Source organism: Diadema setosum, chromosome 8 (genome assembly GCF_964275005.1).
Source record: "Diadema setosum chromosome 8, eeDiaSeto1, whole genome shotgun sequence".
Lineage (NCBI taxonomy): Eukaryota > Metazoa > Echinodermata > Echinoidea > Diadematoida > Diadematidae > Diadema > Diadema setosum.
Window position 1 is genome coordinate 23,063,861 of NC_092692.1, and position 13,563 is coordinate 23,077,423.

Below are 13,563 nucleotides of genomic sequence, written 5' to 3' on the forward strand. Positions count from 1 at the left end.
TGCAGTAGCTACAGCGACAGCACAGTGGCTAGCTAGCGCAGTGCCGATGACATGACAGAAATCTGTGGTGTGATGGCATGTGTGATGACTGCTTCAAGTAATGGAGGAATTTCGTAAATTACAGCAGAAGTACAACATATCAGGTATGGTTTAGGAATTATTTTAGGAAACTAAAACTGATTTTGAAGATGATCTGGATAACGAAGCCACTTTAGGCCTACTTCTATTCCTAGACCTTCTCTCGCAGTTCTACGCTGTCTCTATAGCTCGGAGGATGCAACCACGGTGAATACACGGTGACCTATTACATTACACAGCGCAGTGGTGTCGTTCGCTACGCGCTGCATGCACTGCTGCACTGCCACAGCGTTGAACTGATTAAGCCTACACATTTCCAAAAGGGAACCTTGTGTCATCACTCTAGTAAAATGCTCGAGAGGGATATAAAACAAATATTGACTGCTTTCTTTTGGGTCATTGTAAAACTATTTGCCCTCGGTGATTTCTCAACACTGGGTGTCTACCCTAAGATTATTCTGGCCATTCTTTTATCAGTGTTGTCTCAAAATGATATCTCTTGTGGTGGTGGGACAATTTGACCAGACCACACTGCAGTAGTCAAACCATGAAAGAACTAATGAATTTGTCAAAATTTTTGAACGAATTTAGCGGTAGGGATTTTTCAATCAACTTTAATAGCAAGCATAATCTTGAACCAATTTACTTACTTGCATGGCACATTCCTTCAAATTAAGAACTGGATCTATGTGCACCACAAGATATTTGTAGGACTTTACTTCCAAAAATGTATAACTTTCCAATTTTACATTAATACATTTGGGAATGGTGGCTAGGTTTTGAGATGTTTCGAAAATCATATTGTTTGGTGCTTGGGTTTAATAAAAGACCATTTGCTTTTACTCAATCATTTATAAGGTCTAAGTCCTTAATATTCAGATAAGATTCAGCTCATCAGCATGTTCACCACTACACAGAAATACAGTCTCATCTGCGTACATCAGAATCTCACTCCTAGAAGTTACGCCAGGCAAGTTGTGTACCATGATGGTAAAAAAATAAGGGGCCAAGGACTGAACCTTGGGTATCCTTGACTGTATTGTACCCCAAGTTGATGCTGCATCTCCAACTATTGTCTTCTGCCTGCGGTTTTAGAGGTAATTTGTACATCATAACAGTTTGATCCCTTTGATTCCAAAAGACTCAAATTTCTGCAATAGAATTTCATGGTTTACTGAGTCGAATGTCTAGCAAAAGTCTAAAAATACCCCTCTGGTAGGTAAACCATTATCCATGTTTTTGTACAAAAAGTCAGTAAGAAGTACTAAGACAGTGTCTGCACTATGGTGTTTTGTTGTTGTTTTTTAATCTGAATTGTTCAGGTGTCAACATATCATGTCTCACAAGATACAGTTACTCAGTCATATGAAAGTGCACAGCTCTTTTGAAAATCCTCATTACAATTGGAACAACTAATATGGGTCTCTAGTTATTTGTATCAGCTGCGTTACCTCCCTTTCGAATAGGGGGAACAGTGGCCTTCTTCCATTCATCAGGAATGAGCCCAGCACACAATGGAACATTAAACCAGTGGATTTAGAAGTTTGCAACTTTTGCAGTTACTTTCATACAAATGAGTCATAAATTTCAGGTTTAAGAAAAGTTGGGTTTCACTGTATGTTTTATCTCACTGGGCTAATCACATGTTTTGCTATTGTTATCTTTACTGCTTGGCCCCACACTGACGGATGAGAACTTGTTGAATCTTTCCTTTTCTAGCTCAATGTGCCATCAATAGTCAAGCTGTTCACCTTCCTCTGAGATTTCTAACTAAGTGTTAGAGTTTTGAGGTTTTGAGGATTTTACATAGCTGTTTTGAATTTCAACAGTCTTCTGAAATACTGGTGTGATAGTATTCTTTCTTGAGTGTCTTCCCTCTATTGTTTACATAATTTCTTAAGTGTCTATGCTGCACCCATAGGGCAGGATTGTTGCCAGAATCTGCACATTCTTTTCATTCTATCTCACTCGTAAGAGAGTTTGATGCATTAATCATTTACCCAAGGAGTTTTCTTTCCTCTTACTCTAGGACCCCATTTACAGTGAGTGCCGAGCCCAGCCTTCATTTCACTGTAAACGCGCAAAAGGCCAAATGCGGTACCAAAATCGGCCGCACATTTGGCCAAACTCTGGAGGTAGTTTCGCCGCAGCTCGGCCTGGGCTCGGCCCGGCCTTTTCTCACTGTAAACGCAAACTGGGTCAAATGCAGTACCAAATTGCGACCGGCGTGCTCCCAATAATAGTCGTCTGTTTACAAGCAGGGCGCCACTACAACAAAATATTGAAAGGTTTGAATTAAAAGCCTGGGCCTAGCCCGGCACTGTAAACAGACAAATTGTGGGGCCAAGTACCACAATTGCACTGTAAAACAGGTTCTATGTGTAACATGTAATATATGTTTTAAAGTTTCCCAAGCAGTGTTGGGGTCACCTTCCAACAAGATGGGGTCCAGTCTCCCTCTTACAGGGCTAGCATAAATCATTTTCATCAAAACTTTTAAAAGAAAGTATGTTACGGTATGGGGAGGCACTTTTGATTTATACAATTTACAAATTACAAACAAGGTTGTGATCACTGATGCCAAGATGTAAAATGCCAATTTGAATTTGTCTCACTTTCTGTGGATTATTGGTTAGTATTCCATCCAACAGACTACAGCTTGTTTCAGTTACTTAGTATTCTGTTTGGAGACTTGATCAATTGATGTAAGCTGTTCTGGTTACAGAGCTTCTAATAGATTCCTGGGTACATAGCATACTGTAGTTTGAACAAGGAGGTTGAAGAGATGAAGTAACAACAGAGTTATTCCCTTTGATCTATGTTCGAAGCCGCCGCTCAAAAATATTTGAAGCATGTGCCAAACAGGATCTGCCGCGCCGATATGAAGACAATTGACTCGTATCTCATTGCATTATCACCAGCCACTTTCAAAAGAAGATATGTCTTCGTGATGGTAATTACTTTTCGCTATCCCTTCTTATAAAAGCTAGGTGGTACAGACACGAGGATGCGTGAACAGAAATTGAGGGGAAAATGCTGAAATGAAGATGAAAATTACTCGACTGGGCATACATGGGCACTAATCTGATATATCTATCAATAAAGAATTATACTTGAAGATTATTACATGTTAGTTTCATTTGGGGAAATTAAGTCGAAAAGTGATAAAACCAGCTTTCCAGGATGGTACAGTTTTCAACATTTTCACATAATACAGCTCTGATTTACACTTTTTGCGCAAATTTCTGAACGGAATTGACGTTTGTTTTACATGCTTTATTATTAAGTGAAATTTCATTTCATTTAATAAATAATTGAGCAAAATATGGCCAACATTATGATAACGTTCAAAATGAATCTTCAGATTGCTCAGCAAGACGGCGGCTTGGAACATTGATCATCAAAGGCACAAGTGCACCTGTGGAATTCTTTTGTACATCAATAGAAATCTGACAACTGTTTGAATAATTACAGCCAGTTGGAACTCCATGTATAAAACCTCCTTGGTTTGAATCACCAAATATAATCAATTCCACATTTAGATCAGACACTTTAGAGATCATCTTGACCCTATTTCACACACCACACACACACACACACACAAACAAAATGTTAGGATAGCAACTTTTGCTGGAATGGCAACTTCCCATATTTGTAGCAACAGCCAATCAGGAAGCTGGATTCTTGTCATTACCATGACAATTGCCATTCCTACCATTCCAGCAAGAATTGCCATCATATCAACTTTCTATGAAATGGGACCCTGTTCAATCAATGTCTGGTAATCACAGAATGCCCTGGGTAGCCTATAAATTGTCCCAACAAATATGGCTCGATATAAAGGTATTGAGTCATCTATCATCGCTGGGGTGACAAGATTTCATATCTACAAAATGTCAAATGTTCAGGAGAGCCAAAAAACATGGTGGCCAAAGCACTATGGGAAAGCCCTTCCTTTGACATGCCGTGGTAACTTAATTTTTGGAGTAAGACAGTTGAGATTTGGACAGGACATCACTTAACCCATTGTTTGACCGTTAATCCAAAAAAGTCATTTTCACCAAAATTTCAGATACAAGGTCTTGTCACCCCAGCAACGCTATGTATACCACTACTCCATCACCTTCATCACCATTTATGTCTAGTCTTTCCCAGCAGAATCCATTAAGAGCAACTTCTGAGTCGGCAATCATTGAACTAGGTGTGTCTCTGATACTGTTAGTGTTATGATGTCAAATGCCTGACAGGTATGTCGTTTTTTCTTCAAGTTATACTTGGCAGTCAGGCTGAGCTGTTCTAAGCCCTTCCTCCTTCAGATGAATGACGTCCCCTGTGTTTGATTCTCCTCCTTGCACAGAAGGTAAGTTAAATATAAAAACTTTTGGTAGTTTCCTCTGTCAAGTCTACATCTTCTAGCGATTCCAAGTTCCGACATTGTCCTCCAAAGATCACATGGGAGTTGCTGATACTGGCATGTTCCAGAGTTTTTGCTTAAACTTTGTAGGTGTTTGGTATCATTACATATTCTTCCAGTTTGATGTGACCTACATATTCACTGCTGTGTTGGTCACTTTCACCTGCCGAGTTGGGACCAGAGGTAGGATGTACATCACCCAATTTCAAAAGCAGTTGGTGGGTCGCATATTACTGCATCCTTGCTTCCCAGTATTGACATGGAAAAGTTGCACATTAGTTCACTGTATACTGCATTGGGGTTGTTGTCAGTCACTGTATGACATTCTTTGCTTTGACTCATCAAAAGGATGGTTGCTAGTACAATGGTAAAAGTTCTAAAGAGCTCCATCCTCCTTTATACAGGTACACAATGCTTTGATGAATGAGGGATTTACAACTAGTCCCACCTTAAAGCCCCAGTCACATATAAACATGGATCCTCAAGGATCTACACGGCAATCCCCGGATCATGCCAGTGATGATCCCGAGAGTCCCGGGTTAGTTTTGCCCTGGATGGAGCATCAACAAGCGTTGATGATTGTACATATGGTATCAACACGGCAGCTATACATGGATGAGGCCGGACCAGCATGGCATCTACTTGGTGCTTACACAGACCTCCACAGATCATGCCAGACCCACCCGGCAACTACTCAGTCCATGCCAGTAGAGCACGGCGTCTACACAGACCAACACAGCAGCTACACAGACCGACAAGGCAGCGACACATACCACACTGGCAGACAAAAAACTATCCTGAAAAGCAAGCTGATTTTGGAATTTGATCAATCTTATTCTCTTTCTCGTCACTTACAGACCATGTAGATCCCTTTTTATCCCTGTAATACCATGTTTGAAATAATGGTCTGTGTAGTTGCCGCGTGGCTGCCGTGCAGGTCCATGTAGTTGCCTTGATGATCCATGATGATCCTTGATGTGGAAAAAATATGTCACGGACTGCCTAGGATACTCACGGCACCAACACGATCGTTCCCTTTACTCAACTTCTGTTCTTGAGAACAGACATACTGAGACAGGGTGACAGGTGTACATTTACAGCAGGCCAGGTGTAGGCTTGTAACACAACTGTTTGATATCTCATTGTAGCTATTGTTATGCCCAGCAAGGGAGTTGTAAGTCAGCTACAGATGCATGAGTTAAGTAAATATGGTGAAGAAGACATTTCTTGCCCAGCCGTGCCAGATGCCTTTGTAAGATTGTAAGATTGCAGATAAAGCGTGTATAGAGGGGTTCTGTATTATTTTGCCCTTGGGAACTGACAAGCTTTCATTCTCATCATGGATGTTTCTGTGGTAGCTGGGCAGGACATTACTTTATTGGTAGCTTGGGCAGCTAGACAAATTGCAGATCATAGACCAAAGCCCCATGGTCTGAGCATAGTGTATGCTGAAAACACTTGCTGCACTTGGTAAAGTATCCTATCTGATATCGTTTGGTCAGTAACACTCTTAGTGCATACTCAATTGAGTAATTCAGTGGTCACCGTTTTATCGGGAGGGGTCGTGAGACAAGTTTTTCCCCTGTTTAAGCAGTGCTCCTGCTTGAACGGTGGCTGGTATTGGCCTCAAACCACACAACATGAAGCCCAATTCGTGAACAATGCACAGTTAAAACCCACTGATAACCACGGCAACAAGTACACACACACTATGAAATGCCAATACAAAACGATGCTAAAAAGACACAATAACAACTCAATGTAGTTACTCATTGGACTAACTTCACTCTATTCTGTTCTGGAGGAGAAGATTTTTAGATATTCCTAAATTTTGGGTATGGTACCCATTTGTAACAAATATGACACCTTAGTAATAATGCCTGCCAAGCACTGCAAGGGCATGGTGCCCATACAAACAAATTGAGATCTTATCACCCTAGGAATGCTATATTGACCCTGCCAAGTTTGTGAAAATCTGACCTGGGGTTTTCAAGAGTTTAAACACCATGCACAATGCAAAATGAAAGCCAGACGATGAATAATCACAATAGCTCTCATAAGTCTTTGGCTCAGATGAGCAAAAAACAGTACTGTAGTTGAAATAATAGATTTGCATTGAGCAAGTTTGAATGCACATCATCTAAATATTGCACATTATCCCACAGCAAAGTGGCCAGAAAGATCTGAGGAGAAGGTAGAGGATGAGTCAGACAAGAGGACAGAACATTTTTTTTTAAAGTACCATGGAAACACGGATGATAAGGATACAAGGAACATGTTACAGAGATATACCATAGCTATAAGGTAATGGGGAAGATAGGAAAATGGGTAGATGCCAACACTTACCTTGTATGAGCCTCTGTTGCTCCTGCTGAAGCTCATTGATAGACAGGTTTCTGGTGTCCTCACTCACACCTCCCCATCCATCCTGACCAAAGCCTGATGTACTTGGCAGCAAGCTTGTCCTACAAATCAGCATGACAAGAAAGTAAGATACCAAATACATTCATTATTTTTGTTTTGATAATCACAATTGTAATTTCATGTAAAATTATTTCTCAGTCATCTTATTCATTTTTGAGAGATTCTCTGATGATCTCATATATATTATTGAAACATGTTAAATGTTGAATGTAAAACATAGTTCCGATATATGACTACATACAATGTAGGCTGTTGGATACATACGCATCAATGTGATATTAAATACAATTTTAGTTGGGTAACGATGACATCACGAAATATCACCCAAAAAGGTACACTGGAAATATTGTAATCTCAGAGCACACCCAATCCTGGTTGCAATATGATGCTTTATAATCGATAGCATTGATCACAGGATAATTACACAGGGCCACAGCAGTATCCACTGCACGAGAGTGAATTGCATGCAGCTTGTTGGCTACAGGCAATTCAATACAACTGCTAGAGCACAATTCAATCATCACATATATACTACTAGTAACATTCTACGTACCTACCCTCTACTGAACAAGGAGGGCTCTTCACAGAAAAAAGTTGCGTATATATTATAATCAAATAATTTTCCTCTTTAGATCTCAAAATACTCCCAAACAACTCATTATCCTGACAAATTGTGTCAGCTAGAGAAGTTTTTTTGTAGACCCTTTCAGTGTATTGCAAGCAATCCTTGATGAGCAGTATGAGAACTATGTTTCGCTTTAATCTGTTGACAATTACTACATTGTAGCTCATTGGCTACAGAAACCTGATGGATCATGTAGGAAATTTGTGGGCATTTGAGAATCTTGACAAGGAGAGGTCAAATGGTATTCCTAGAAAGCATATTCTTAAAAGTCCACAAACACAAGAGACCCTGGGGTCTTGTACTCACCGGAATATAGCAAGTTCACCTTCCGCATATTCTTCCATATTATTACCAAAGAACATAGAAAAATTGGGGGGGGGGTAGCAGCTATGAGGGCATGAGGGGGCATGGTGTCCATTTGTATATTCTATCACATTGGCAGAATATCTGCCAGGCATGTAACAAATTTAAATAACCTTAAACGTACATTCACTAATGTATCTACTTCAAGTGTCTCTAGTTTTCAATATTTTTGTAAAAAATCTATTTCTTAAAGATTCTCTTAAAGTGGGGGATCCAGGGGGTGGGGGCATGGTGTCCATTTGTATAAATATATTTTCTGTCACCTTTGTGACCTGCCATAAACAATCTTGAAACTATAGTCACCAATGTACTTACTCATAGCATTAGGTTAGCTTATCTTCTCTGGTTTATGAAAACAGTATTTGCAAAGATTCCTTACTTTTGGAGCTTTGATGAAAAAGTTTGACGCTAAAACAGGCAGAAAGTATTATGCTCACCGAGTACGGGGGATTAGTGGACTGATCTACATAGAGATCAGTGGCTGAGCACATTCAGTGTGCATTAAAGACACATTTTCTCCGATCCATACGGCATACACATTCACATTCACAAGACAGTTCCTAGGATACGAGGTATCTGTGTACTACTAGCTAGCTAGTGCATAGTAACAACGCAGCAGATGTCTACGGCTAGCTGTGTACACGATGACTGCCAGTTCAATACGTATAGTGATCACACACCACCCCATACACTGTGAAGAGAGTGTGGAAAGTATATATGCTTCGTTGTTAAAGGGATGGTGCAGTTTTGGTTTAGATGGGACTGCACGTTTCTGCTTTTTTGTGTGTAAGTTTGTGAGATAAGAAACTTTTTATGGTATACAAGAGAACATGTAATTCTTAAAGGAATTCACAGTTTATCTTATGAAAATGGCTGAGATATCCCAAAATGTCATCCTACTAAAATGTGAAAGGCCACAACTTTTAATAGGATCTTTGTTTAACCTTGTTTTTGGATATCTCAGTCATTACAAATCGATTTTCATCAAAGACTCAACACTTCATAGAGTGGTTTCTAAATATGTCATAAAACATCAAAAGCTGAATCCTCACCTCAACCGATACTATACCGTCCGTTTTATTGGTAGGAACTCTTCTCTGAACATTTTCAAAATCAACATGACACAATGTGGATTATGTCATTTGTACATCTACCATATTCGTACCGAAGTTATAAATTATACACAAGCTCTCCAACTTTATGAGCTCCCCTCAGTCCCATTCCCTCCCGAGGAATCTGTAATCGGCAAGATTTGTCACTCGACAACAGAACACAACTATACAGTGCAGTGCACGCACAGGTGTTATAAGGGACTTCAAAAGGGACACACTTGGTGCAGAGGACATTCAGACCCAGCGCTATAAAATCTAAACAAACCTGAATTTTTAAGAAAATTATACCTGACAGGATCCTAAAAGTGAAACCTTTTCCTCTCAACGAATAGGTGCCATTGTAGCATCAACTCGAGCTGAAATCATGTTTTAGAAACTGGCAGAAGAAACTTGATGCCACACTCCAGTAAAACATTGGCGAGCCTTTGATAACACATTAAGTCCCCCAAAACAGGATATCATGACATAAATGGTATCCCGGGGTACCAAATAAACATCAGCCATTTTGTTGAATCATTAATTTTCTTAAAATGGTTGTACCCTGAGTTGCCAAAAAGTGGAATTTATTTTGGTGCTGGAGCTAGCGCACGCTAGGCACTGGCACCGGCACCGGCACCCGCACCGGCACTGCACTGGCACTGCACACTGCACTGCACTGGCACTGCACGTTATATTGCTACAATAGCACAGTGTGCCATGCATGCGTAGTATAACATGCAGCGGTATGGGAATGACTATGTACACGCACACACAGTGCATGCATTTCTCTGCAATTGTCCTCGAGTGGACTGACATGGCGCTACATAACGTGGTACCCGGGGTACTACGGTACCCCGGGATAACGCGTGATGCATCATATACCGCTAACTCTCTAGAAAGGCTGAAAACATGGACATTGTGCAACTCTTTCTTCTCATAGCATATCAAATCTAGTATTATTGTACAAAAACATTTAAAAAGTTTCAAATTCTGCCCAAAGACTTGTATAAAAACATGACTTTACATAAAACACACATATTTTACAAAAGTAGTCATTTCATCAAAGAGCACTATTTTTGATGTTCACTTCCCATGTTAAACAAGATTAAACCTTGCCTCAAAGGAGCAGATGCATACGGCCGCAATGTTTTCATTTGCCCCTGGGGGCATAAAGTGGGAAATGGTACCCATTTGTACATATAGACATTTTATACTTTAGCAATAATACCAGACAAGTTTGGTGAAAATCTTACAATGCATATCCAAACAGAAGATGAAAATGTAAAAATTGGGCCCAAATTTGATCCTTCACAGATCTGCCATAAAAAACCTTGAAACTGCAGTCACCAATACAGACTGAAACCCTACAATAGCTTAAATCCCTTTTGGTTATAGAAAAAAAGTTTTGTAAGGATTTCTTAATTTGGGGGCTTTGTCTCTCTTTCCTTCCCTCTGGAGCATTGTCCCTAGGGCCCCCAAGTAGGAAATGGTGTCCATTTTTATAGATACATGTAATTATCTTATCACTCTAGCAATACCGGTAATACCTGCTATTATAGTGAAAAACTGACCATGAATTTTGAAGTAATGTAGACCGAAGAGTCACATGAATTGTTGAAAGCAGGAGCTGGAGTGATACTGTAAAAGTGGAAATTTTCGCTCATTTCGCGCAACCACAGGATAGCGCGAAAATAAAAGCACACAAATGTTTTTGCATGTCATATGTTCCAGTAGTTCAATGTCCTGATCCACGGAATTAAAAAAACACACGAAATCCACCTTACCCGGCCAAGCGTGAAAAATTACTCTCGCAAAAATTTGCACTTTTACAGTATACAAAGCATCAGTCTTCATAGCTCTTTAGCTCGCGGATCAAATGCATTTTTGGTCTCTTGACTGGTTCAACTCATGCACCCATATCTTCCATGGTTGCTGCATGCCATAACACACAGCAACCACCCATTGCATCTTTACTTACAATCATTTCTCTCTGCAAATCAGGAGGAAGTATTACTATGGATACACTGGAAACATGTTGACATGATGCAGGCTTATCACAGTCACTTCTTCTTTAAATATACAAGTTGGTCTAATTCTCATATTGTCTATTAAAATTGCCAATACTGCTGATAAACCAATTTGATCTACTGTCAATTTCATCTAATCATCACTTATTTGGCTAATTGTCCAGATTGACCAGATTAAATGTGACCCGCTACAACAAAATGATCCTAAAGTCGGGCGAGGTCGATTATTTGAAAATTGCATGACACAATTCCCTAATCTTTCTGCTTTAAATTGATATATAACACATCTTATAAAAATAATCGGATGCGGAGATATCGATGTTTAAAAGAGAGCATGTCAAGACGTCTGGGAAATCACAGTTTCGAGAAAAGCGCCCTAAAAGTTCTCCTTGCAACGCAATCACGATCACGGGACACGCAGTCAGTATTCACCTCCGGACAATAGAAGGTAAGCCCTAGCAACCCCCGAAATGCTCATTCAAACACAGCGTCGGCGGTCTCCTCACCGACCAATCAGTGACCAGGATGCCAGGAGAAGCGGCTGGGCCGGCTGGGCATAGCGAACCCCGCCAGCACGCACCAGTCGACTGGGCAGTGTGCGAGCTTCACGCTTCGGTTAGCGGCAAGCGGCAAACTGACCAATGAGATCACGCTGGTCGTTGTTAGGGGCGGAGCCTTTGTGTGGCGCTCAATCCAAATGTTCGAACCAGTTTCTGCTTCGTTGAAACGCCAAAAAACATGGCCCAGAAAAACGCTATTATTTGGTCTTTCCTTTCATCATTTTGCTTCAAAATTTCGACAGATGATAGAAGACATGTCAGACTCTAATGATATGTCAAATTCAGAAAATCGTAAGTTTTGACCAATTTTGATGCTCTAACTTCAAACTCGAATTTCACGGCTTCGACCGTGCGCGACTTTAGGACCATTTTGTTGTAGCGGGTCACAAATGGTCTGATTTGTCAGAAGCAAACTGTTTGAAAAGGAACTATAAAAGAGTAGAAATCCTAATTTTAAAAGAGCAGTCTTCTCATGAGCATGCAATGATTTTGCAACAAGATGAACATAAACCGTTTCGTTTCCCAGGTCCCACAAGTTAAGTCTTACCTTTCTGGTGCTGTATACATGATGTCTTTCCTAAACGATTCATTCATTATTTTCTCCTTAGCATACAGGTTTTCAACCAATGCCCGTCGTCTCTCTGCTTCTCTCTGAGTTCTGAAAAATAACAGTTCTTGATCAAGGAAAGTAAGTTTGTAACAACATTCTAATATTGCAGTGCATGGTGACTTACCTCAAGAGCTCACAGTTGTTTACATCTCAGCAAAACCACAATCATGGTGTCTTGAGAAAACTCCTATTTCCTAATTTCCTAATCTGATCTACAGCTTGATTTAGCATGTCATTAAGTATATCAACCTTCATTTTAATACATTTTGATGAAGTTCCCTTATTATGATCATTTGGCAAGGATTAGCCCTTAGCCTGTTCTGTAAAAAGGAAATAATATAGTTCCTTATTTGTGTCCATCCATAACACCTAATAAAATATTACTTGACTTTCAGTACAGAAATTATGGCCAGATGATACTCTTATTAACCTTTGAACATGCAACCTTGTCATTTTAGGCAATCTATTATTTTGCTATTGTTATTGATAATAATGATAATTTACATTTTTACTGCACTTAATACAAACTTTCTAAGTGCATACCATGATCATGAATTATACCATAACATACAAAATCTTACATTATTAAAACTAAAATATTTTTTTCCAACATTTACATAAACTAAAGAGCATTTCAAGATTTATATCAAATATCAAACAATTGGTCTCAATAACAATCACATACATATCATTAACCAAATACTAAAATTAGCAAGTTTATTACAAAAAAAAAAAATTATAATATAATGACATACAGATGTATTATATACAACAACACTAAAATGTGTTAATTTTAACTTTAATATACTGATCTCATTAAATGTGTCTTCAGCAGGGTCTTAAAAGGGCATTTTACCGGTTTTTAATTTTTTTTATATGTTGTTCTTTTAATTCTAAAAGAGCCAGCGGTGCAAACAGAATCAAAATTTCATAACGATTAAGTCCGTAATTTAATGTTAAAAATGGAACTTTTTAGGTGAGAATTATGCTAATGAGCTGACGAGCCCGGATGTTATGATGTCACAGGTGCTCTCACTATTGCTGATTACAAGTGCTCGCATACGCGTGCGTTGATTCGTATCGAGTAGCAGACGACGCTTAGGCCTAATTTAGCTAGCAGGCGGCGCTTGTGTACTGTTCTATCCATGTAGATATCTCAAATTTCACTAAACCAAATCGCACCAAAATTACAGGATATACTTCATAGCATATTTCAAAGTATTCTCTTATATTTGAACGAAATCAGTAATCGAGAAGTATCAATATTGATGTCGACTTTCAAGTCGTCACTCAAAAAAAAACTCACTCTTCGCGAGAGATCTTGGCGAATGCAAGATGCACAATCTAGAACTGAAGTTAGCCGACTAGTAC

The 13,563-nt window shown here is 39.4% G+C and overlaps 1 protein-coding gene across 1 annotated transcript in view; it reads right to left on the bottom strand.

Annotated features, from left to right (window-relative positions):
• The window catches only part of LOC140232023 (syntaxin-8-like), a 142,150-nt gene that overhangs the window by 96,650 nt on the left and 31,937 nt on the right, over positions 1 to 13,563 (bottom strand). Inside the window, exons 4-5 of the mRNA XM_072312174.1 lie at positions 12,130 to 12,240; positions 6,839 to 6,957 (exon numbers count right to left, since the gene is read on the bottom strand). Of these exons, the coding sequence (XP_072168275.1) occupies positions 6,839 to 6,957; positions 12,130 to 12,240 (230 nt within the window). The remainder of the gene's footprint in view (positions 1 to 6,838; positions 6,958 to 12,129; positions 12,241 to 13,563) is intronic.